This window comes from Callithrix jacchus, chromosome 17, assembly GCF_049354715.1.
Source record: "Callithrix jacchus isolate 240 chromosome 17, calJac240_pri, whole genome shotgun sequence".
Lineage (NCBI taxonomy): Eukaryota > Metazoa > Chordata > Mammalia > Primates > Cebidae > Callithrix > Callithrix jacchus.
The window spans coordinates 50,535,258-50,560,790 of record NC_133518.1 but is presented as its reverse complement, the minus strand read 5'-3'; the positions used below and the strand labels follow the sequence as shown (position 1 = coordinate 50,560,790).

The following is a 25,533-nucleotide window of genomic DNA, read 5'->3' as shown; positions in this document are numbered from 1 at the left end:
TTGGATTAGAGCAGTGGTTTGTGACTTTGGGGTGGAAAGTCACAGATCTAAACTCTAGAATTATGAATTCTACCCTAAAAATGCTCATATAGAAGCCAGCCAGGCGTGGTAGCTCACGCCTGTAATCCAAGCACTTTGAAGGCCAAAGTGGGTGGATCACCTGAAGTCAGGATTTCACGACCAGCCTGACCAACATGGTGAAACCCCGTCTTAAAATAAATAAATAAAAAGTTTAAATAATTTTTTTAAATTAAAAAATAATAAAAATGCTCATATACAAAACAGCCTATTCTATTCCTCTGCATCTCAGGCCCCACAGTAAGCACTTAATTACTGCTAATATTGTTATTGGTCCGCTCAGGCTGCCATAAAAGAACACCATGGGCTGAGTGGCTTAAACCACAGAAATTTATTTTCTCACCGTTTTGGAGGTTGGAAATCCAAAATCAAGGAGATGGCCAGGGTTGGTATCTGGTGAGGCCTTTCTTCCTGGTGTATAGACAGATAGCTGCCCTCTCCCTGTGTCCTCACAGGGCCTTTCCTCCATGCAGGCAAACTCCTGGTGCGCCTTCCTCGTATCCCTTTTATTTACTTATTTTTTGAGACAGAGTTTCGCTCTCGTTGCCCAGGCTGCAGTGCAATGGTGTGATCTTGACTCACCACAACCTCTGCCTCCTGGGTTCAAGTTATTTTCCTGCCTCAGCCTCCCAAGTAGCTGGGATTACAGGCATGTGCCACCATGCCCTGCTAATTTTGTATTTTTAGTAGAGATGGGGTTTCTCCATGTTGGTCAGGCTGGCCTTGAACTCCCAACCTCAGGTAATCTGCCTGCCTTGGCCTCCCAAAGTGCTGGGATTACAGACGCAAGCCACCACACCAGGCTGTGCCTTCCTATTAGCAGGGCACTTGTCCTGTTGGATTAGGGCCTTATTCTTATGACCTCATTTAACTTTATCCCCTTATAAAGGCTCTATCTGCAATCACATAGCAGATTAGGCCTTAACCTGTGAATTTTAGGGGGACACAATTCAGTCCATAACAATGTAAATAATAAATCTGAGTATAATTGAGTACTGTATTTACATTAAGAATTTTTACCTCTTTTAAGTTGAGACCATGTGTCCAGGTGGTTTGTTGCTGATTCCTAGGCACACATTGAGGATTCCTATTTGTTGAATTAACGAATGCTGGTGAGATCAGACTAACAAGAAAATTCACGCAGGGATAGAAGGTGCTAATTTAAATATCACAGAATAAAATGCCTCAGAGAAGAAACTCAGACTAATCTAATCAAGGCAAGTTCCGTACCTCCCTCCCCTTTTTAAGCAAGACTACCTATGGTTGGAATTAGCATGTAAAAGGATTTCGTTGCTGGCATTAGGACATTTACAGATTAAGAGTCAAAGCCAGAGTTCAAGTGGTTTATACAGGGTATGGGCAGATGCTGGAGAGTCAGAAGAAGAAACTGAGACCTGGAGCCTTAAATGGTAAACTGTGTGCCTGTTTGAACTGGAAAACCATTCATAACGTTGGCAGAAAAGAAAGTGGTAGATTAGGTTAATTTAAAAACTATTTCAAATAATTTTTCTTTCTTTGAGATTTTCACTCTGTCATCCAGGCTGGAGTGCAGTGGTGCAATCTCGGGTCACTGCAACCTCCGCCTCCTGGTTTAAGTGATTCTCCTGTCTCAGCCTCCTGTATAGCTGGGATTTACAGGCACATGCCAGCACACTGGGTTAATTTTTGTATTTTTAGTAGAGATGGGGTTTTGCCAGTGAGGCTGGTCTCGAACTCCTGACCTCAAGTCATCTGCCCACTTTGGCCTCTAAAGGGTTGGGATTACAGATGTGAGCAACCATGCCCAGCCTATTTCAAAGAATTTTGAGTAATAAAATTCAGGGAAATGTACTACAAATCTGTAAAGTGATTCAGCTAAAATAGCTCTGATAAAATCAGGCCCATTGGGTTTTTGTTTGGTGGAAGGGAGGGGGATGTTTACATTATAATGCTACCAATTTCTGTGTGGAATTTGTATTGTCCTAAACTGTGAATTAGATCAAAGCTGAAAATTGAAGGGTCAATCCTCTAGCAGCAGGGATACCTTCTACTCCATTTTGAAGAAAATCTGATGAAAATTTAAGGGACTTTGTGTCCAAGTTGAGCGCTCTCTCCTTCATTGTTTGATTCTGCCTTTCAAAAGTCATTTTGATCAGTTTATATCAAAATTACATTCCTAACAAATTCTGGTTTGTCCTTCAAATGAAATTAGGGTTATTTATAGAGAACTGTGGTAGCACATGTAGTATTTGGTGTCTCAGTTTAGCATAATAAAGGCTAATACAATATAGTGTTCCAATAAAAGTATGTCTTAATCTAATAGGGCAATATTCTAAATAACAAACATCAGAAGTACTTTTTTTTTTTTTTTTGAGACAGGGTCTCATTCTGTCATCCAGGCTGGAGTGCAGTGGCATGATCTTGGCTCAGTGCAACCTCTGCCTCCTGAGTTCAAGCAGTTCTCGTGCTTCCACCTCCGAAGTAGCTGGGGCTACAGGCATGAGACACTATGCTTGGTGAATTTTTTTTTTTGTAGAGAGGAGGTTTTGCCATATTATCCACGCTGGTCTTGAACTCCTGGGTTCAAGTGATCCACCCACCTTGGCCTCCCAAAGTGGTGGGATTACAGGCATGAGCCACTGTACCTGGCTTGCATTCATTTTTTAAGTTAAGTTATATAAATGTTTTGTTGCTTCAAGAGAAGAAGAGATGCCAGGGTGTGCTTTTTAAAAAATTTATCTATGTAAACACATCTTAATACTAATTTGAGTCACTACTTTTATTCTTTATTATCACATTTTCCAAGTTTTGGCACCGAAACTTGGCAAACATCATGTAGATTTGTACAAACATACATATACATATATACACATATTTATAGCCCCAGCTTCCTCATTAAACTTTGTGCTCAGGCTCCTGTTAAAAGAGGTAAAATGGTGAGAAGATAAAAATCAGGGAAAACATGAATAAATCCTGATTGACAAATCTTGTTATGAATTAAGGCAGACATTTTAAAGCAAAATCCACCACCTTACTAAAATTTCCACTAAGCTACAGCTTCAGATACTTACAAGAAAAATAAACATCTTTTTTTTTTTGGAGACGAAGTTTCGCTCTTGTTACCCAGGCTGGAGTGCATGGCCCGATCTCAGCTCACTGCAACCTCCGCCTTCTGGGTTCAAACAATTCTCCGGCCTCAGCCTCCCGAGTAGCTGGGACTACAGGCGTGCACCACCATGCCCAGCTAATTTTTGTATTTTTAGTAGAGACGGGGTTTCACCTTGTTGACCAGGATGGTCTCAATCTCTTGACCTCGTGATCCACCCGCCTCAGCCTCCCAAAGTGCTGGGATTATAGGCGTGAGCCACCGTGCCTGGCCAAAATAAACATCTTTTAACATACTTCAATGTGGTTTAACAGCAAGCTAGCTGAGGAGTTGTATTTTGTTGTTATTTCAGGTAACTTTTAATTAAGAAACAGTTAATATTTCAGTGATTAAAATTTCAGGTGTTCAAAACTCAGGAAGGGTCATCATTATACTCTGAAGCAAAATTCTTCAGGTACTCATCTTTAAATAACTACCCAAATCCATCACAGTCGCTTTCAACTTTTAAAAGCATTTAATGTTTGGTAACTAGTTTTTTTTTTCCCCAATGTTTGGTAACTGAAGAGTAGATGTGATTAGTGTACTCTCGGTCTTTTGATATTATTTTTCTCTGTAGAAGCTTTCCTCTTTTGTGATAAGCCAGGCCCAAGTTCCTTATTTTTCTGAAGAAATGAAATAGCTTCTGGAAGACAGTAATTTTCTATATGAGGAGGTGATTCCTATAAAAGGAAAAATAAATGATTTTTTAAATGATTTCAAACATTTACATGATCTGTAATATATATTTTTTAAAAAATCTCAGCCCTCTCAGGGATGAAGCTAATAAAGGAAAATGCATATTCATTCCTGGATTCCAGCAAATCAAACAAAATGGACGCTGCGGGACAAAGTCTCACCTTTATCAGAGAACTACGTGTATAGCTCAGGTAGAGTGAGGCAAGTCAGATGTTACAAACATTTCTTATCAGTGTTTTTAATCCCCACTTTAGAGATAAAAATGAAAAAGGTTAAATAAAACAACCAATGTCACATAACTAGCAGGGTAGCAAAGCCAAAATTCATACCCTACATACCCTATCTGAGTCCAAAACCCTTGCATTTCCCCCCTACAACCAATAGAGAAGAAGTGGATCTTACCCCCCTTATTATGAGTGTAATAAAACTTAAATTTCTAGCAACATGGCAGACTGGGCAACCTGAAAATGAATCACCACAAAATACCAAGTAAGTGCCTTTTGATTCAGTTCTTCCATGGATAACAACTACAAATTCTAACCAAAATATATTAAAAGCAACCACAGACCCTGGAGAATAAATAAATCAAGCAAACAGGGGGGCTGGGGGGTGCAAATGCAGTGTATGAAGTACATTGCCTGCTAAACAACACAATACTCTTTGGAGGAGCAAAAGAACAGAACAGAATCTAGAGTTTCTTTTTCGGGGGAGATGGGGGTCTCACTATTTTGCCGAGGCTGGTCTCAAACTCCTGAGCTGAAGCAACCCTCCTGTCTCAGCCTCCTGAGTAGCTAGGACTACAGGCATACCACCATGTCAGACTTGAATCTAGAGTTTCTACAACTTATTCATGATGTCCAGAATATATCCAAAATTACTCCACATGTAAAGAAGCAAAACATGACCCATTTCTTAAGAAAAAATCAGAATCATTTAAATAAAGAAATACTTAGGTATAAACTTAACAAAACATACATAGGATTTATAAACTGAAAATTACAAAATGCTCATGAAAAATTAAAGACCACCTAAATTACTAAAGATATTCCATGTTCATGGAATAGAAGACTCAATGTGGTAAAGATGCTGATTCAAAATGATCTGTAAGTTTAATGAGATTCCTATCCAAATTCTAATAAGGTTCTTTTTATAGATATTAGCTTATTAAAAAACTTATATAAAAAGACACAGGCAAAAAAAAAAGCTACTAAAATAGCGAGAACAATATGGAAAGGAATAAAGTGGAAGGAACACCTGCTGATACTGGAGTTTACTTTATATAGGTATAGTCATCAAGACAGGGAAATACTATAGAGGGAAAGAGACACATGGATCAATGGAACTGAAAAAAGAACCCAGAAACCCACACAAATAAATATGCCTAAGTGAACTTTCCTTTTTCTCTTGCTCGTTGCCCAGGCTGCAACCTCTGCCTCCTAGGTTCAAGCAGTTCTCCTGCCTCAGCCTCCTGAGTAGCTGGGACTACAGGTATATGCCGCCACAGCTGGCTAATTTTGTATGTTTTGAGATGGAATCTCACTCTGTTGCCCAGGCTGGAGTGTAGTGGTGCGATCTTGGTTCACTGCAGCCTCCACCTCCCAAGTAGCTGGGATTACAGGCGTGCACCACCACACCCAGCTAATTTTTGTATTTTTAGTAGAGACGGGGTTTCATCATATTGGCCAGGCTGGTCTCAAACTCCTGACCTCAGGTGATCTGCCTGCCTCGGCCTCCCAAAGTGCTGGGATTACAGGCATGAGCCACCGTACCCAGCCTCAGAAAATAATATGTAATCTACATATAAACACTCCTCCCTCCAAAAGGTAAATATCTTTGATTTAGAAGTCCAATGGATATAATTCTAAAAATATTAAACTAACACACACACAAAAAAAAAAAGAAAAAGGAAGAACAGGAAAGAAAAGGAAGAACAAGGGCAAAGAGCAAACAGAAAACAAACAGCCAAAAAACCCATCCCTAAATCCAATCATATCAATAATTACATGATGGACTAAACACTCCAAAGAATAAAAGAGCCAGGCCCAACTACATCCTGTCTATAACAAAGCCATTTTAAATATAAGACACAGACAAGTTTAAAATTAAAAACCATGAAAAGAGTTACCATGGCACAGAGCAAACAGATAAAGGCTCTACTAACCTCAGACAATGTACATTCAAGACAAAATAGGCCCAGAGACACATGTTATAACACAGAATATGTGCAAATCACAAAAATTATATATGAGTAAACAACTTGCAACGAAGTTTAAAATAAATGGGGTAAAAGCTGACAGAATTAAAGAGAAAAAATAGACAATTCCACAACCACCTGGAGATTTTAGTATCAGTAATTGATATAACTAAACAAACAAAAAAACACATAGACGATCTGATCAACATTATCAACCACATTGACCTATTTGATATTTTCAGAACCACACACCCAACAACTGCAGAATACAGAATCTTTCACATACATGATATGTTCATTAAGATAGATGAAGGGGTGATAAAACAAGTCTTGATAACTTTAAAAGAATTAAAATCATAGAGTACATTCTGTGATTACAATGGAATTAAATGAGCAATCACAAATAAAAAAGATGGAAAAAAAATCCTCTTATATTTGGGAATTAAACAACAGATTCCTAAATAAGCCAGTTATAAACGAAAACAAGTTACCAACATCAGGAATAAACTTATTGATTTATTGAGACGGAGTCTTGCTCTGTTACCCAGGCCGGAGTGCAGTGGCCCGATCTCAGCTCACTGCAACCTCTGCCTCCCAGGCTCAAGTGATTCTCCTGCCTCAGCCTCCCTCGTAGCTGGGATTACAGGCACACACCACCACGGCCAGCTAACTTTTTGTATTTTTAGTAGAGATGGGGTTGCACTATGTTGGCCAGGCTGGTCTCGAATTCCTGACCTCAAGTGATCCACCCGCCTCAGCCTCCCAAAGTGCTGAGATTACAGGCCTGAGCCACCAAGTATGGCCAGGAATAAACTTTTTACAATTAAAGGGTAATAAGATTATTATGAAGAACTTTATGCCAACAAGTTCGACAAGATTAAATAGATATATTATTTGAGAATACCAGTTATTAAAAACTGACATATGATGAAACAGAAAATAGGAAAAGCTCTGTATCTAGTAAAGAAAGTTTGTTACAAAAACCATATATAAAGAAAACTCCAGGCTGGGCAATCATGCCTATAATCCTAGGACTTTGGAAGGCTGAGGGGATCGCTTGAGCACAGTATGGTGAAATCCCATCTCTACCAGAAATACAAAAATTAGCCGGGAGTGGTGGTGTACATTTGTAGTCCGAGCTACCTGGGAGGCTGAAGTGGGAGGATTGTTTGAGTCCAGGAGGCAGAGGCTGCAGTGAGCTTACATCATGCCATTGTACTCCAGTGTGGACGACAGAGCCACACCATTTCTCAAAAAAAAAAAAGAAAGAAAGAAAACTCCAGATCTTCAAACATTCAAGGAAAAAACAGGCATTTTACACAAACTCTTCTAGAAAACCAAGAGTACTTCCCAAATTGTTTATGATGCCAGCAAAACCCTAATACCAAAATATGACAAAAACATTACAAAACATGAGAATTACATACCAATATCCCACCCTGAAAACAGATTTTAAAAATTCTTAAATCTGGTAACATATACAAAGATTAATATGGCATGATCAGGTGGGACTGATACTTATGTGAAACTTAACATTTGCAAATGTGTGTAATTTGCCATAGTAACAGAATGAAAGAGAAAAACCATATAACAACAACTCCAACAGAAGTAGAAAAAAAAACATTTAACAAAAGCCCAACTGATGATGAAAAAGAAATCTTAGTAAACTAGAAATAAAAGGGCTCTTCCTCAATCTGGAAAATAAATCTATGAAGAACTTATAGCTGGTGAAATACTGAAAATTTTCCACTTAAGACAGGAAAAAAAGACAAGAAGGCCCAATCTCACCATTTATATTCAGCAGCATATTTGAGGTCCTAGCCACAGAAGACAACAAGAAATAGCCACAGAAGACAACAAGGCTTAAGAAAGGAAAACTACAAATCTCTTTGTAGATAAAATGATTGCTATGTAGGAAGGCCTAAGGTACTAACTGTATGAAGTAAATTTTATTAAAATCAAAAACTGACAGGCCAGGCATGGTGGCTTAGGTCTGTAATCTCAGTACTTTGGGAAGCCAAGGCAGGTGGATTGCTTGAGACCAGCCTGGGCAACCTGGTGAAATTCTGTCTCTACCAAAAAAAAAAAAAAAAAAAAGTTGGGCATGGTGGCACATGCCTATAGTACCAGCTACTTGGGAGGATGAGGTAGGAGGATCTCTTGGGCCTGGGAGGCAGAGATTGCAGTAAGCCAAGATCGCGCCACTGCACTCCATCCTGGGCAACAGCATGAGACCTTGCCTCAAAAAAAATAAATAATATAACAAAAGACACGCAAGTTCCCTTACTGAAAATCACAAGATGTTGCTGAGAGAAATTAAAGAAGACCTAAAGAGAGACATTCTGTGTTTATGAAATAGAATGCGTAATACTGTAAAGATGCTAACTGTCCCCAAGTTGATCTACAGAGTTGGTGCAATCCTAATCTTAACCACTCTAGGCCTTTTTTTGGTAGAAACTAACAAGCTCATTCTGAAGTCCATATGGAAATGCAAAGGACATGGAAGACCCAAGTAACCTTGAAAAAGACAACTAAAATTGTCGTCTTACCACTAGCTTCAAAAGTTGCTGTACAGCTATAGTGATCAAGACGCAGCAGGAAAGGCATCAACAAGTAGATAAGAAAAGAGAATAGAATTCAGAAACAGACGCACAAAAATTTGATCATCTGATTTATCAAGGTGCCAAAGCTTTCGTGGGAAAGTAAAATCTGTTCATCAAATGGTGCTGGAACACCTAGATATCTATATAGAAAAAACCAACCTTAGTTCCTACCTCACCGCATAAAGAAAAAGAAATCTGTAATACATCCTAGAGCTAAACACTAAACATAAAAGCTTAAAACAACAACTTTTCAGAAAAAAATATTAGAGAACACACCCTACCCCGCAGCCAAAAAAAAAAAAAAAAAAAAGCCTGAAAGAAAAAGTGCTCAATGTTATTAGTCATCAGGGAAATACAAATTACAAGCTACAATGTGCTCTCCCACTATAAACCTACCATACGGCTAAAAATCCAACGACTGTCAACACAATGTTGGCAAAAATATAGAAAAACCAAACGCTTTTACAAATTGAGTATCCCTTATCTGAAGTGCTTAGAATCAGAAGTATTTCAGATTATGGAATATTTATATTTACTGGCTGAGCATCTCAAATCCAGAAATCAGAAATCTGAAATGCTCCAATAAGCACTTTTATTGAGCATCACATCAGTGCTCAAAAAGTTTAGGATTTTGTAATATTTCTAACTTTTGGATTGGGATGCTGAATCTGTACATTATTGGTGGGATGGGTTAAAATGGTAAAAATACTTTTGGCAAAAGGCCTGGCAGCTTCTTTAAAAATGAAATATTTACTTATTCTATTACATAGCAACTCTATCCTATTTACCCAGGAGAAATAAAAAATGTCCATTAAAAAAGCATGTATATTTTTAGTAGCTTTACTAGTAACAGCCAAGATGACAAACAGCCCAGGGGTCCATCAACAGGAAAATGAATAAACTATGGTATATTCAGACAAAGAAATACTACTTAGCAATAAAAAGGAATGAACTACTAGTATACACTTTAACGTGAAAGAATCTCAAAAACATCATGTTGAGTGAAAACCTTTGAAAAAATAGTGCATGCTAATCAGTATGCCCTCTGTTTTATAACAGCTTCACATTTATGTTTTAGGCATTCTATTAAATCCTCAGCAGTCTCCCAACATAAGCAGCAAAATCACAAAGCAGGTTGACCTTTGACCTCTCCTTGTTTCTACACCATTCCATTTGAAATTCTTCATAGGAAGACATTTATGATTATGTGTCATGCCCTGCTGATTCCTGATAGCCTTTTGGGCATTCTGGTTTCAAGAAGATTTTCTTAGCCCATTCAAATTGCACAACACAGGCCAATTCTGAATATGAGAGTAGTAAGCCCACCATATAGTAAATGCTTAAATTTACCAGTGTCTAAGATAGGTATTTACTATATATGAAAGCAAACAGTCAAGAAAACTAAAGGACCTTTGGATAAATGTTTCTCCTTGGACTCCTGGAATCAATTTCTGTTTTCTTTATATTCCAACATTTTAAAGGGTATTTTTAAAGCCTTTAGAGGTACCTAGATTTTTATACTCTTCTCATATTTAACTTCCAAGCTAAATGTTTACATAATGTGTTCATTATTATAAAAAATAGAATAAAACTGAAAGGGGTTGAACAGAGAATAACAGGAGACTAACATTCTACTAATCAGGAGCTGAAGGTTTTGTAGTGCAGTTACTTGTTTATGGATATAAGCATATTTCTGGTAATGAGGTGGTCAAGGACAGAATCTCACAAACCTGCATAAGATAATCAGCAATGTATTCTGTTCTCAAGCAGTACACATTCTGGGCAGCAGCTTCTGTTATATTAACTCCCGAGTCATCTGGTTTCAGTTTATTCAAGTCAGAAAAAAGATGTGTGGCCTCTTTAAATAAAGACACAGAATGACCAGGTAGCACCTAAAGAAAAAACAAGCAGTATCACAGTCTATCAGTATTCCAAGGTAGTTCAGCTGTATAGTTCAGCTGTATCATGTGTACTTAAGGATTATCATTTCAAAAAGTAGAGAAAATGAAGAACTGTTCATAGCAATCTTGGTTAATTATTTATGTAAAAAGGTCAGCAAGTTAATTCAATACAAACCTTTGCTCCTCCTGACTGAAGAAGGCGTTTGAAGCCAGCTTCTCGAGACTGATCCACATGTAAAATAACCTTCCACCCACTAAATGCTCCCTACAATTAAAAAATAATCTGTGGTGAAATCATTTGGAAAATAACTAACAAAATAATACTGATAATGCACAATTTTATCTGTAGATTTAGTTTTATGTCAATAAATCTTATAAACTTTACTTTTGACACAGTATAATTATCTCTGGTTAGAATACTGAAACGTGAATCCATGGTATCTGGCACATAGTAGGCCATCAAATACCTCAGGAATGAAAAACCATTTAATGAGTAGGTAATATTAAAACAAAGCACATGTGCAGAAAGCAGAAACTGGACCCCTTCCTGACACCTTACACTAAAATTAACTCCAGATGGATTAAAGACTTAAACATAAGACCTGGCACCATAAAAACCCTAGAAGAAAATCTAGGCAAAACCATTCAGGACATAGGAGTAGGCAAGGAATTCATGACCAAAACACCAAAAGCACTGGCAACAAAAGCCAAAATAGACAAATGGGACCTAATCAAACTCCACAGCTTCTGCACAGCAAAAGAAACAGTTACTAGAGTGAATCGGCAACCAACAGAATGGGAAAAAATTTTTGCAGTTTACCCATCTGACAAAGGGCTGATATCCAGAATTTACAAAGAACTCAAACAGATTTACAGGAAAAAAACAAACAAGCCCATTCAAAATTGGGCAAAGGATATGAACAGACACTTTACAAAAGAAGACATACATGACGCCAACAAACATATGAAAAAATGCTCATCATCACTGGTCATAAGAGAGATGCAAATCAAAACCACATTGAGATACCATCTCATGCCAGTTAGAATGGTGATCATTAAAAAATCTGGGGACAACAGATGCTGGAGAGGATGTGGAGAAATAGGAACGCTTTTACACTGTTGGTGGGAGTGTAAATTAGTTCAACCATTGTGGAAGACAGTGTGGTGATTCCTCAAGGCCTTAGAAATAGAAATTCCATTTGATATAGCAATCCCATTACTGGGTATGTATCCAAAGGACTATAAATTGTTCTACTATAAGGACACATGCACACGAATGTTCATTGCAGCAGTTTACAATAGCAAAGACCTGGAACCAACCCATATGCCCATCGATGATAGACTGGACTGGGAAAATGTGGCACATATACACCATGGAATATTATGCAGCAATCAGAAATGATGAGTTCGTGTCCTTTGTAGGGACGTGGATGAATCTGGAGAACATCATTCTCAGCAAACTGACACAAGAACAGAAAATGAAATACCGCATATTCTCACTCATAGGCGAGTGATGAAAAATGAGAACACATGGACACAGGGAGGGGAGTACTACACACTGGGGTTTATTGGGGGGAATAGGGGAGGGACAGCAGAAAGGGGGAGCTGGGGAGGGATAGCCTGGGGAGAAATGCCAAATGTGGGTGAAGGGGAGGAAGGCAGCAGAACACACTGCCATGTGTGTACCTATACAACTATCTTGCATGTTCTACACATGTACCCCAAAACCTAAAATGCAATAAAATAAAATAAAACCTAAAAAAAAAAAGCAGCATGATTTACGTTTAACCTTTACTGGTATCTTTTTTTCTTATGATTAATCAAGGGAAGACCTTAAAGCACAGCTTTTTAGGTTAGATGAAGCCTGCATTTTACTTCTCTTAAAAATGTTTGCAAATTGAAAACATAAAATATTTAGGTAGGGAATAACAACTAACAAAAGCCAGTGGAATTAATCTAAAAGGGAGGGACTCATGGCTAATAGGGATTTGGCGATATCAGAGACTTGGAATACGACATGAAAGATTATTTATCTCAGGGGTTCTGATAATCGTTTGGCTGTGTCCCCACTCAAAATCTCACCTTGAATTGTAATCAGAATTATAATCCCATGTGTTGGGAGAGGGACCTTGTAGGAGGTGTTCAGATTGTTGGGGCGATCCCCCCATGCTGTTCTCATGATAGTGAGTTCTCATGAGATCTGATGGTTTTATAAGGAGTTTTTCCCCACTTTGCTCTGCACTTTCTCTCCTGCCACCATGTGAAGGACGTGTTTGTTGCTTCCCCTTCCACGATGACTTTTAAGTTTCCTGAGGTCTCCCTAGTCACGTGGAACTGTGAGTCAATTAAACCTGTTTTCTTTATAAACTATCCAGTCTCCAGTGTTTCTTTTTTTGAGACGGAGTTTTGCTCTTGTTACCCAGGCTGGAGTGCAATGGCTCGATCTCGGCTCACCGCAACCTCTGCCCCCTGGGTTCCGGCAATTCTCCTGCCTCAGCCTCCCGAGTAGCTGGGACTACAGGCGCGCACCACCATGCCCAGCTAATTTTTTGTATTTTTAGTTGAGACGGGGTTTCACCATGTTGATCGGGATGGTCTCGATCTTTTGACCTCGTGATCCACCCGCCTCGGCCTCCCAAAGTGCTGGGATTACAGGCGTGAGCCACCGTGCCCAGCCACCCAGCTAATTTTTTGTATTTTTAGTAGAGACAGGGTTTCACTATGTTGACCAGGATGGTCTCGATCTCTCAATCTCGTGATCCACCCGTCTCGGCCTCCCATCCAGTGTTTCTTTATAGCAGCATGAGAATTAACTAATACAATTAATGGATCCATGTGAGCCATGTTTGGCTGGTCATCAGACTCCTCTCAGTAATAGCTATATTGAGACATAATTCCCAAACCATATGGGTGATTTTGAGAAAAATGTTAAAAATAAAATATAAAGGATTATAAAAGGAAGCCATTTTATTAAAAGTTATCAAAATATTAAAAACAAATTTGTGATTTAATTATAGATATGCTTTATATTAGTACATTAAATCATATGACCTAGTGGTGGGTCTAATAACGACTGTAGTTTCAAAGTAGCAGACAATAACTAATATGGCTTCCAGTGCTTTGATGAAACCTTAGGTATGTGGCCTTCTGGCCTACTGTCTGTGGCTTCATATTGTGGGAGCATTCGCTGTATCCTTGGGATTGCAGCTCTGTTTGCTGTGGTTGGACCAAAACAGAAAGGATATACAGATTTCTACAAAAGTTATGATTCCACAAAAGATTCTGAGATGAAGAGAGATATTATGTTTCAGAGTACAAAGTGTTTTGGAACATAAAGAATTTCTTTGGACTGAATTATTATTTTTCTTTTTTGAGACGGAATCTTGCTCTGTCACCAGGTTGTAGTGCAGTGGCCCAATCTGGGCTCACTGCAACCTTTGACTCCCGAATTTAAGCAATTCTCCTGCCTCAACCTCCTGAGTAGCTGGGACTACAGGCACATGCCACCACGTCCGGCTAATTTTTGTATTTTTAGTAGAGAGAGATTTGACGATGTTGGCCAGGATGGTCTCAACCTCTTGACCTTGTAATCCGCCTGCCTCAGCCTCCCAAAGTGCTGGGATTACAGGCGTGAGCCATGGTGCCTGGCCTGGACTGAATTAATACATAGAAGTTTGCAATTGACTTGTGTTCCTGAATTATAAAACATGAACATGTGGCCTAAGTAACAGTTTCTCTTGATAAATAAACAGTTAACAAATAATATAAATAAAGTAGTGATGAACACAAACGGTATTTCAAGATGCTTACAATTATAATGCAAAACAAAAACATCTGATTTCTGTTAGTGCAGTTATCAGTATAGTTGATACTATTGTGATTTGTTGCTTCAAACTTTAATTAAAGGAAGTGCTAATTTACTCAAAGCATGATGTAGGCTGATTAAAATAAAATTTAAAAAAAGGAAAGTGCTAATTTTTTTCTTTTTTCTTTTTTTGAGATGGAGTTTCGCTCTTATTGCCCAGGCTGGAGTGCAATGGCACAATCTTAGCTCACCGCAACCTCTGCCTCCCAGGTTCAACTGATTCTCTTGCCTCAGCCTCCTGAGTAGCTGGGATTGCAAGTATGTGCCACCATACCAGGCTAATTTTGTATTTTTAGTAGAGATGGGGTTTCACCATGTAGGCCAGGCTGGTCTTGACCTCCAGAACTCAGGTGACCCACCTGCCTTGGCCTCTCAAAGTGCTGGGATTACAGGCGTGACCCACTGCGCCTGGCTTGGGAAGTGCTAATTTTCAAATAGAGGTTAGTAAAAATAAGAAGGTATTTTTCCCCCCATGTAAAGTACATGGCCGTCCCAGAGCTGATCTATAAACTCCTTTGAGAGAGTCTGTGAACTCAGGTCAAGAACACCTGACGTAGATGCTGAAAAGATTCTTTGAAAGAAATGCAATATGGGCCATATTTTACATATATACATTATTTTTTAAAAAGACATCAAAATTATATATACATATACATATATATGTATCTTAAACACAATTAAAAGAACCAGGAACTGAAAGTAAGCTCAATTCAGAATGCCCAAACTAAGCGTATCAAAGGATAAAAGACAAGTAGAATCATCATTTCCTCAAGCACATTCTCTTGCTATTTGTATTACCTATATAATTATGTATGTTAATACCTCAACAATGCCAGATTCTTGTCTTTGCTGGATTTTTTTTCTCCATCTCATTGCTGCAAGTGCTAGTTTTCGTTGCTGTACATTGATTCCAGTCAAAACATCAAGTATGGAACTGCTTCCCCATTCATAGTCTTCTTCCTAGAGAATTTGTCCAACAAACTTGAGTTGCTACAGTTTGGGGAGCCACAGTGCAACATTTAGTTGCACTCCTCAAGGAGCTCAAAGTCTAATAACATCTAAAGCTCTACATTGGATTGTTGTAAATACAGAGAATACTAAGTAAATATTGTTTTGTGAGCACAGAAGAAATGTAGATTAATTTAGTTTCAAATAAGAGTCAAGTATATTTGGATTTTAATTAGAAATCAGAAAAATATCACATACATTTTTAAGAAACAAAATGATAGCTATATCTTGGCAACTGGTAATATTCAGATGAGCAAATTTCACCTGCTGTAAGACTAACTTCATAGAATGACAGAGTCTCAGAGGAGGTATGTACTGACAACTTAATTATCGGTCTATAGAAGAGATCCCTAAGAGACCCTGATAGGAAGCTTCAAAAACTACATGGCGGGATATTACTGTGATGACCAGTTAGGAACCAAAATACTTCAAGTTATTAGTTTAATAGGCTAGTAGTAAAGATCAAAGCTTACAATGAGATAATCTTGAAACTTTCTGAGTAAGAAAATGTTATTTCAATTAAAAACAACACTGACATTCACATTAAATGATTTAAAAAGTGATTAAAGGTGAATCTGGCTCTGTGATCTCTAGTTTTGTTGTTGTTTGGCTTTGTTATTAAAAAAGTTGGTATACTCCAACTGGCCGTATTTGGTTATTTCAATTATATGAGCAGTCAGCATATGTGATGGAATCTGAGATTTACTTTTTAAAGTAAATACGTTTCTTTGTTTATTTAGAGACAGGATCTTGATTTGACCTCCTGGGTTCAAGCAATCCTCCCACTTCAGCCTCCTAGGTAGCTGGAACTACAGGTGGGAACCACCATGCCAGCTAATTACTTTTATTTTTTGTAGAAATGGGGTCTCATTATATTGCCCAGGCTGGAGTGCAATGGTGTGATCTTGGCTCACTGCAACCTCTGCCTCCCAAGTTCAAGTGATTCTCCTGCCTCATCCTCCTGAGTAGCTGAGATTACAGGTGCTCACCACCACCCCTGGCTAACTTTTGTATTTTTAGTAGAGACAGGGTTTCACCATGTTGGCCAGGCAGGTCTCAAATTTCTGACCTCAGGTGATCCACCCACCTTGGGCTCCCAAAGTGCTAAGATTACAGGTGTTGGCCATAATGCCTGGCAGACACTTACTCTTAAAGAAAAATAAACTTCCGCAAATCTGAATACACACCGGCACGAAGTGTCCAGCAGTCCTGCATGCTTCAAGGTAGGAGCGATGAAGCACCCACTTCCCAGCTGCCACAGAGCCTAAATACTTCTCATTTCGAAGTGGATGTCCCACAACAATGTGTGTACAGCTGGGATCAAAGCACTGCTTTTCTATCACCAATCCACCTTAAGTAGAGAAAAACTGGTTGTACTTTATTGATTCTCAACTTCTTTCTAGGAAAAATGTAATCTCAGCTATGCATAGACATTGTCTATAAATAAAATGCCCCAACCCATATAAACCAAAAAACCTTGACTTAGAATTATTTTTCTTTATATACATATGTATTAATGTTTATTATGAACATTTTAAATACAAAAGTAAATAAAACAGTAAAATGAACCCCCACACAAACACTGGCTAACTATATTCTAAAATTATCAAAATTTTGCAACCATTTTTTTTTTTGCTTTACTACTGTATTCTGTTTTTATTTTTTTGAGACAGGGTCTCAGATTGAAGTACACTGGCACAATCTTGGCTTACCACAACCTCTAACTCAAGTGATTCTCCTGCCTCAGCCTCCTGAGTAGCTGGGATTATAGGCACATACCAGTACAGCCTGGCTAATTTTTCTATTTTTAGTAGAGATGGGGTTTCACCATGTTGGCCAGGGTGGTCTTGAACTCCTGAGCTCAAATGATCCACTTGCCCTGGCCTCCCAAGTGCTGGGATTACAGGTATAAGCCACCACGCCCGGCCCTGCTTAACTATTTTAAAGCAAATTCTAGGTACATGTTACTAGCCCCTAAATATTTCAGTATACATCTCTAAAATATATGGAAATTTTCTTTAACAACTATACTGCCATGATCAGATCTAATATAATTAACAAAAATTCTTTGCTTTCTCAATACGAAATCTTTGTTCAATTTTTCCTGTTTGCACTCGGATTGTTATAATTAGGATACAAAAAGAAATAGAACATAAACATGAGTCACACACTGTAGTTAGTTATGTTTCTTAAGTCTCAACTACCAAAGCAGTTTTCAAGCACTGAATATGGGTAACCAGGGAGATGGAAGTTAAAATAGGGGCATTCATAGACTTTAAAACAGGAGGAAATTTTTTGTGAGTGGAAACAAGGTCAGCAGACCAACACAGAAGCTTGGGAAGAACACACACACAGATAAATAAGAGATGAAGCAGCAGGTGGGAAAAAGCAGTAACTGAACCTCTTCTCAAATATAAATGTATGAAGCCTGTCTTTGAGGAAAAAAGGCTTAAGTAAATGTAAGCTTATGTAAAGCATGGCTGTTACATTTTAGAGGTTAACTTGACTACTGGTTGGGCAGAATTAGTTATATCAAGGACTTTCTAAAATTTTAACAAAACATTCAAACTCATAATTTAAGATGCCTCTAATAATAATAGCAGCAACACTTTTTGAACATTTACTGTAAACCAGAAACTATTAAAAGTGCTCCAGATTACCAACTCAATTAATTCTCATAACCATATGAAAGGTTACTATTATTTGCATACCCAGGATCACATATTGACAGAAGAACAAGAAGGTAAAATTCCTTATTAATATAATAAATATCAATTTCCAATTCTATATAATAAACTTATTCTGTGACCCAGACAACATAATAGACTGATTTATATATTTATCAATTGGTTACAGTTGCTTCATTTAAAAAAATGAGGGGCTGGGCATGATATCTATTATAACGTCTCTTTGCATTCTAATATTAGAAAACCTCTAGAGTTGCAAACTCCCAATTCCAGAATAATCCATACTCATCTGCCTCTGCTCCCTGCCCTCTTCTAGATCAGTTCTCTGCTAACTGCTATCACTCTTGCCCAAAGTTTGCAGAGATGGAAAAATCTATAGGAGACAGACACTTGAAGCCTTTCATTTTTATGAGTTCTGGGTCAAACTTAGCAATTCTGACTTCTAGTCTCATCTAAGTTATCAGGCAACTGGGAAACAATGTGTTTTATATGAGTACAAAGTTTCTAAGAAGAAAGAGTTTTTCCAAAAAAATTTGACATAAATTTTTTCTTTTCTTTAAAAAAGCATATCACAGTTCTCCACATTCTTAAAAAGACAGCACTAAATAAAATTTAATCTTTTCCTAATGATTCAGGGCCACTATTAAAAACCATTATTTCAGCCAGGTGTGGTGGCTTACACCTGTAATCCCAGCATTTTGGGAGACTGAGGCAGGCCTGATAAGTGAAGACACGATAAATGAAAGTTCATTTCACATGTTACTTTTTACTTTTTATTTTTGAGATGGCGCCTCAGTATGTTGCCTATGCTTGTTTTGAACTCCTGGGCTCAAGCGATCCTCCCACCTCAGGCAAAGTCTGGGATTACAGGCAGGTGCCACTGCACCCAGCCTCTTTTTAGTTTTTAAAATGCAGCTACTAGAAAATTTAAAATGACATATGTGGCTCACATTGTATTTCTATCGGACAGTGCTGCTACAGCATACCAGACTGCTCTTTTACTATGCTGCTTCTAGAATGATGTTAGGTAGAAAACCTGACAACCAGTGGAATAAGAATAAATAAAAATAGGAAAAAAAAATTTTTTTTTAAAAGAATAATTTTATACAAGGAGGAGCTCTTTTCCATTGAATGTCTTTCTTTTCTTTTTTTGAGATGGTGTATTGCTCTGTTGCCCAGGCTGGAGTGCAGTGGCATGATCTTGGCTCACTGCAACCTCTGCCTCCCAGATTCAAGTGATTCTCCTGCCTCGGCCTCCCAAATAGCTGGGATTACAGGTGTGTGCCACCACACCCAGCTAATTTTTTGTATTTTTAGTAGAGATGTGTTTTACTATGTTGGCCAGCCTAGTCTTGAACTCCTGACCTCAAGTGATCCTGCCTTAGCCTCCCAAAGTGCTGAGATTACAGGAGTGAACCACCATGCCCGGCCTCCACACTGGATTTCTAATTGGAAAACAACAACAACAAAAACAAAAAACAAACAAACAAAAAAACAAGAAAAAGCTCCTGTCTAGATACTATTAGCCTTTCCAGTTCATTAAAATGTGGTTTTATTTATATAGTTAAGTTTTTAAAGCTTCATTAGTGAACGAATAGTCAAACAGCACAGAAGATGCTTAAACTTCAACTGTTAGATTCCATTTAAATTTTAAATCCCATGACCTACTGACTTTAGAGCTTTTTCAAATCAAAGTTCCAATGCTGACTCAATGTACAGCCTTAGACAAGTTACCCATGGTCTTTTCCTTTACTTCTAGACTTTACAAATAATATTGACAGCATTTGACTTCCAAATATGGTTATTATATGGGACATTTTTGATTTAAGTAAAATACTGTTACCTAGTTTTTCAATCAGATGACAATAGTCAATACGTTCTTGAGGATTCAGAGATGATAACTGAAATATGTACTGTTTTTTCAATTCTTCATGAGTCTCCTCTATTGTTATAATCTGGAATGAAAGTTTTATTTTAGAAAAAATCAACATTAAAAGTGATCAGATACACAGTTCTTTTATAGTGGCATTTTACTATCTTCTAAGTTATCAAATATACAAATAATAATACAATGCAAAAAATATACTTTTCAACATTTGATGAAGCCTTGATATCAATATCAATAAATTTCTAATACAGCATAAGAGCAATAGCCAAAAGCTGTATCACCAAAAGGATCAACAAACCTTTTCTCTAGGGTGTGGAGCCACAGGGGGGTTGGCGAGTGGAAAGGCAATACTGGGAGCTTGAGGCGTAGGAATCAGGTGGCTGTCTTTTATGGGAGTTTCCAGTTCTTCATCGATCAGGTGTTTGGGGGCTTCTGTCACACGTACGTTTCCAGGATCACAGACAGCTGAGGACAATAAAATGCTGCAGTGTGACAGTATCCAAATATGACTAAAAACAAATTCTAGGAAATATTCTCATCTGTCTTAGCAAAGATGAAGTTAAGCACAAACTCTGGAATGTAAAAAGTATGTAGAAAAAAAGTATCCTATCTCCAGAACTTATAAATAAATGCATCCCATCTGCCTGTGGCAGTATAATAGTAAGGAAAAAAAATAATGCAATTAAACACTGAAGGGAGCAAATGTGTTATCTGGGGGCTTCTCCCAACACTTTCCTTAAATAGCAAGTTTTCATTAAGTGTAACCCAAATTTGTAAAATGAGCACAATTCTACACTTGCAGAAAAGCAGAAGCAGAGGTAAATCTATATATCTAATGTAGGGAGGTATTCATGCGATGTGAAAAAGAAGAAAAAAGATGAGAGATAGGAAACATTTTGTTTTCAAGGTAAAGCTCAAGGAAGAAAAAAAAAATAGCAGAATTCAGAAAGAAACTCATACAATCCAAAGAACAAATATAGGTAAATACGCTAGGCAGAATTCAGAAGACTTAAATGAAAACAAGATAGGCAGGAAAACCAAGCATACATTCCACAGATACAAAAAGGCCTAGAAGAACAATGGCAAACATCATGTCTAGAAAAAAATGCCCAATTCTAAATTTCAAAATTTAAGAATGAAAATTTTTTTTTTCTTTTTTGAGATGGAGTCTTGCTCTGCCACCAGACTATAGTGCAGTGGTGCGATCTTGGCTCACTGCAACCCCCTACTCCGTGGTTCAAGGAATTCTCCTGCCTCAGCCTCCAGAGTAGCTGGGGTTACAGGCATGCACCACTACACCCAGCTAATTTTTGTATTTTTAGGAGAGATGGGGTTTCACCATGTTGGCCAAGATGGTCTCCAACTCCTGACCTCATGATCTGCCCGCTTCAGCCTCCCAAAGTGCTGGGATTACAGGCATGAGCCACCGCACTTGGCCAAAAACGTTTTTGAATTTACTGATGAAGTACCTCAATGTATAAGTTATTTTTCTGACTGAAGTTTAAACCAAAACCAGAAATATCTACTAAGTTTTTTGTTTGTATATTCAGTTCAGAGAACTACAACATGCTCATCTGTTTGTTTTTAAGAGGTCAACATGTACTTAATACAAATACAAAGATTTCTTTCTTGTTACCCTGTTTAGCAATTTCTGAATCATGTAAAGGCTTTTGAAAAGGAGAATCCTCCAAGTTTTGAATGTCAACCTGAAGCTCAGAGTATTGTGTGGGACAACTAGGCCACTGCAAATTGCTGGCGAGCCTTGCTCTCTCCTCCCTTGCTGTAGGGTCATCCCAAATGATCTGTTCATTTTGGGAGGGCTCTGTGTTGACATCAGGTACTGTTTGACGAGACTGCCTGAGGAATAAAAGTGACAGTTTTAAATAAACAGCAATAACAAATCCAAACTCATTAAATCCATAAGTTAGACTATAAAAGTTGTGGCTCACCTTTATATGCCCATCATCTAGTATAAAGTAAGCATTTAAAATATTAAATAAATGAACCTAGGGACTTTTAAAAAAAGTATTTAAGGTTTCTTCCAGAAAGTTATCTGTTTTAGCTAGAAACACATTTTTTTTTTATTTTTATTTTATTTTTTGAGACAGAGTTTCGCTCTCGTTACCCAGGCTGGAGTGCAATGGTGTGATCTTGGCTCACCGCAACCTCCGCCTCCTGGGTTCAGGCAATTCTCCTGCCTCAGCCTCCCAAGTAGCTGGGACTACAGGCACGCGCAACCATGCCCAGCTAATTTTTTGTATTTTTAGTAGAGATGGGGTTTCACCATGTTGACCAGGATGGTCTCGATCTCTTGACCTCATGATCCACCCGCCTTGGCCTCCCAAAGTGCTGGGATTACAGGCGTGAGCCACCGCGCCCGGCCTAGAAACACATATTTTAACTAAATGTCTATAGAATTAAAACTTGAAAGGATAAATTCAACATTCTCAAGAAATTCTTTAAAAATACTAAAATAAGCTGGGCTTGGCAGCTCACGCCTTTAATTCCAGCACTTTGGGAGGCTGAAGCAGGTGGATCACCTGAGGTCGGGACTTCAAGACCAGCCTGACCAACGGAGAAACTCCGTCTCTACTAAAAACACACAAAAAATATCTGGGTGTGGTGGTGTATGCCTGTAATCCCAGCTACTCAGGAGGCTGAGGCAGAAGAATCACTTCAACCTGGGAGGCAGAGGCTGCGGTGAGCCGAGATCATGCCATTGCACTCCAGCCTGGGCAAAAAGAGAGAAACTCTCCGTCTCAAAAAAAAAAAAGAACACCTAAAATAATTGCTACATTTTAAAATGGGATTTTCTTTAATTATACAGGTTAGGGAAACACGGTAATGTTTCCAACGCTATGGTTACTTTACTTAACAGTAGTTGTATTTTTTAATTACTGGAAATTATAAGCACTGTGATTATGTGGGAGGCTTACTGTAAAGGCTGCCTTCTCAGTAGGGCCTTTTGGCCATTGGTAACCACTTTCCAGAGTCTATGACAGACAGCCAGGGAAGTGCATTTAATGGTGCAATTGTAATGATTCCACTTGACAGTAAACAGAAGTCCTATGATTTTTTTAATATTCATTCATTCATTCTTAGTATAAATAATTTACCATAAATAAAACTTACACTGTGAAGAAGGAAAAAAACCCCACAAAACAATTTATCAAAGCTGACAATATCCTCAAAGAGTGACTTTGCCTCAAAAATAAAGAGTATAGGTTTTATGTTCAGAGTATATTTATTTACTCTTACAGAATGTAGGTTCTCTATAATGGTAAAACATGATCTGAAGCATATTACACAAAAAGCTACTTTACTCATTACTGAGATAAAGAACTGCCTCATGTAATACATAGTTAGCATAAGATAAATGCATAGTTCAATTAGTCCATTGAAAATACAAGTCCCATAATACTTATCACACAATTATAGAGTTTTTTCTTCTATCAGGAAAAAGATGAAGTAACGCAACTCAACATAAGTCACATCACACTAAAAACTGAAATTGCCTTTTCCAGAAGATAAATTTTACCAGAAGAATACAAAATGCACATAAAATTCCAATAAAAAAAAACTTTAAAATTTTGGAAAAACAGTCTGAAAGAAATAGATATATGTGTGTACTTATTGTTTAATACAAACACTATCGAATACTAATACTAAAGAGCAGAGAGAACTGCCTACTGAATCCATTTCAAATGAGGACAATTAGACCTTAAAATAATTTCCTTCTCAATGGAGGTAATAAAAAGTATCAATCATGCCTCACTGTGAAGCAGGTGCTGCTATAAGACAAACCTCCATGTCTGCTGCCACCTTTGAGTAAGAAGTCTAGAACTGCTGGGAGCAAGGAGAAGGACAAGCTAGAAAGGAAAATAGAGTCAGCAGAGAGCCAAAGGCAACAGATAATACTGGAATATAACATTTATTGTTTGGGCTAAATAAGGCCTAGGTGTATAACCCCTTCACTAGTCTTGATATTTTATATTTCTTTTACTGCATATTGGGGGGGAAAAAAGCTAAATTAGGCCAAGCTTATGGAACTGAGTCAGCAGCAGGTACCTAATAAGGGGCTACGTTTCTCTCAAGTCATCTAGTCTTTCTTCCATCAGTGACAGGTACACACCTCAGTGCCTCTAGGACTCTACTTCGTCCACTGCGAGCAGAGCGAGTGCTGTCAGGGGTTGAAGATGCGCTGTTACAGCCACTTCTTGAAAGGGAAGTCCTCTGCCCTTGGTGTTTCACTATTGATGTTGCAGACATTATCTCCTGTAACTGCTTCTGAAAGTTCTCTCTCATCTCTAAGGTCTGTGTCAGAACTTGAAACAAACACAAATACACCATTCAAGGTAAGTTTCTCTCTCTCTTTTTTTAAACCATATCTTACATTAACTATTTTGTTTAGACTTGGTTGAACACAAACTTATTGACTTGACATTTACTGAATACTAACTACAGACCACACTAATGTACTAAGACTATATGAATACTGTAGAACATAAAAAGCAGCCCTTACCACAAGCACTGTACATGTAATAAGTAGGAAGCCCTTCAAAGACTTTTTTACAAAGATCTCAGCTCACTGTAAACTCCACCTCCTGGGTTCAAGCAATTCTCCCTGCCTCAGCCTCTAAAGTAGCTGGGATCACAGGTGCCCGCCAACATGCCCAGCTAATTTTTGTATTTTTTAGTAGAGATGAGGTTTCGCCCTGTTGGCCAGCCTGGTCCTGAACTCCTGACCTCAGGTGATCTGCCCGCCTGGATTACAGGTGTGAGCCACTATGCCTGGCCCCCTTCAAAGACATTTCATCAAGACCTGTAGTGTTTACCCTTCTGTAAAGTTCCCTGCCTGCTTCTGACTCTTATGATATGTACTGTACTGTGAGATGCATTACAGTCATTTGCGTAGGTGACTGATTTTTCCCAAAGATTCTTTTTATTTTTTAGAGACAGGGTTTTGCTCTGTGGCCCAGGCTGGACTGCAGTGGTATGATCACAGCTCATTATAACCTCCTGGGCTCAAGTGATCCTCCAATCTCAGCCTCCTGAGTGCTGGCACTGCAGGTACACACCACCATGCCTGGCTAACTTTTAATTTTTTTGCAGAGACAAGGTCTCACTTATATTGCCCAGGCTGGTCTGGACTCCTAGTATCAAGTGATCCTCTTGCCTTGGCCTCCCAAAGCTCTGGGATTATAGTGTGGGCCATCATGCCCAGACTCCCTAATGGGTCTTGAAAACACAGACCACAACATACAGCCAGCCCTCCACATCCACTGGTTCTGCATGCATGGATTCAACCAAGTATGGATCAGAAATATTTTAAAGACATAAAAATGAAAAATAACGATACCACAAAAAAGTACCTGTAAAAAAATAAAACTATTTACAAAACATTTGTATATTAGGTATTATAAGTAATCTAGAGATGATTTAAAATATACAGGAGGATATGCATTGGTTAAATTCAAATCCTATGCATT

At 38.2% G+C, this 25,533-nt stretch overlaps 1 protein-coding gene across 27 annotated transcripts in view; it reads right to left on the bottom strand.

Moving 5' to 3' along the window:
• Positions 1 to 2,821: 2,821 nt before the first annotated feature.
• Positions 2,822 to 25,533, bottom strand: part of TOPBP1 (DNA topoisomerase II binding protein 1) — a 172,569-nt gene continuing 149,857 nt past the window's right edge. For all 27 annotated transcript variants that reach the window (XM_078354192.1, XM_078354197.1, XM_035278456.3 and 24 more), the window contains 9 exons: positions 24,177 to 24,369; positions 21,681 to 21,901; positions 20,343 to 20,509; positions 20,000 to 20,111; positions 16,657 to 16,820; positions 15,284 to 15,421; positions 10,772 to 10,861; positions 10,426 to 10,587; positions 2,822 to 3,882 (listed from right to left, as the gene is read on the bottom strand). In XM_078354192.1, the coding sequence (XP_078210318.1) occupies positions 3,739 to 3,882; positions 10,426 to 10,587; positions 10,772 to 10,861; positions 15,284 to 15,421; positions 16,657 to 16,820; positions 20,000 to 20,111; positions 20,343 to 20,509; positions 21,681 to 21,901; positions 24,177 to 24,369 (1,391 nt within the window). In that variant the 3' untranslated portion in view covers positions 2,822 to 3,738. The remainder of the gene's footprint in view (positions 3,883 to 10,425; positions 10,588 to 10,771; positions 10,862 to 15,283; positions 15,422 to 16,656; positions 16,821 to 19,999; positions 20,112 to 20,342; positions 20,510 to 21,680; positions 21,902 to 24,176; positions 24,370 to 25,533) is intronic.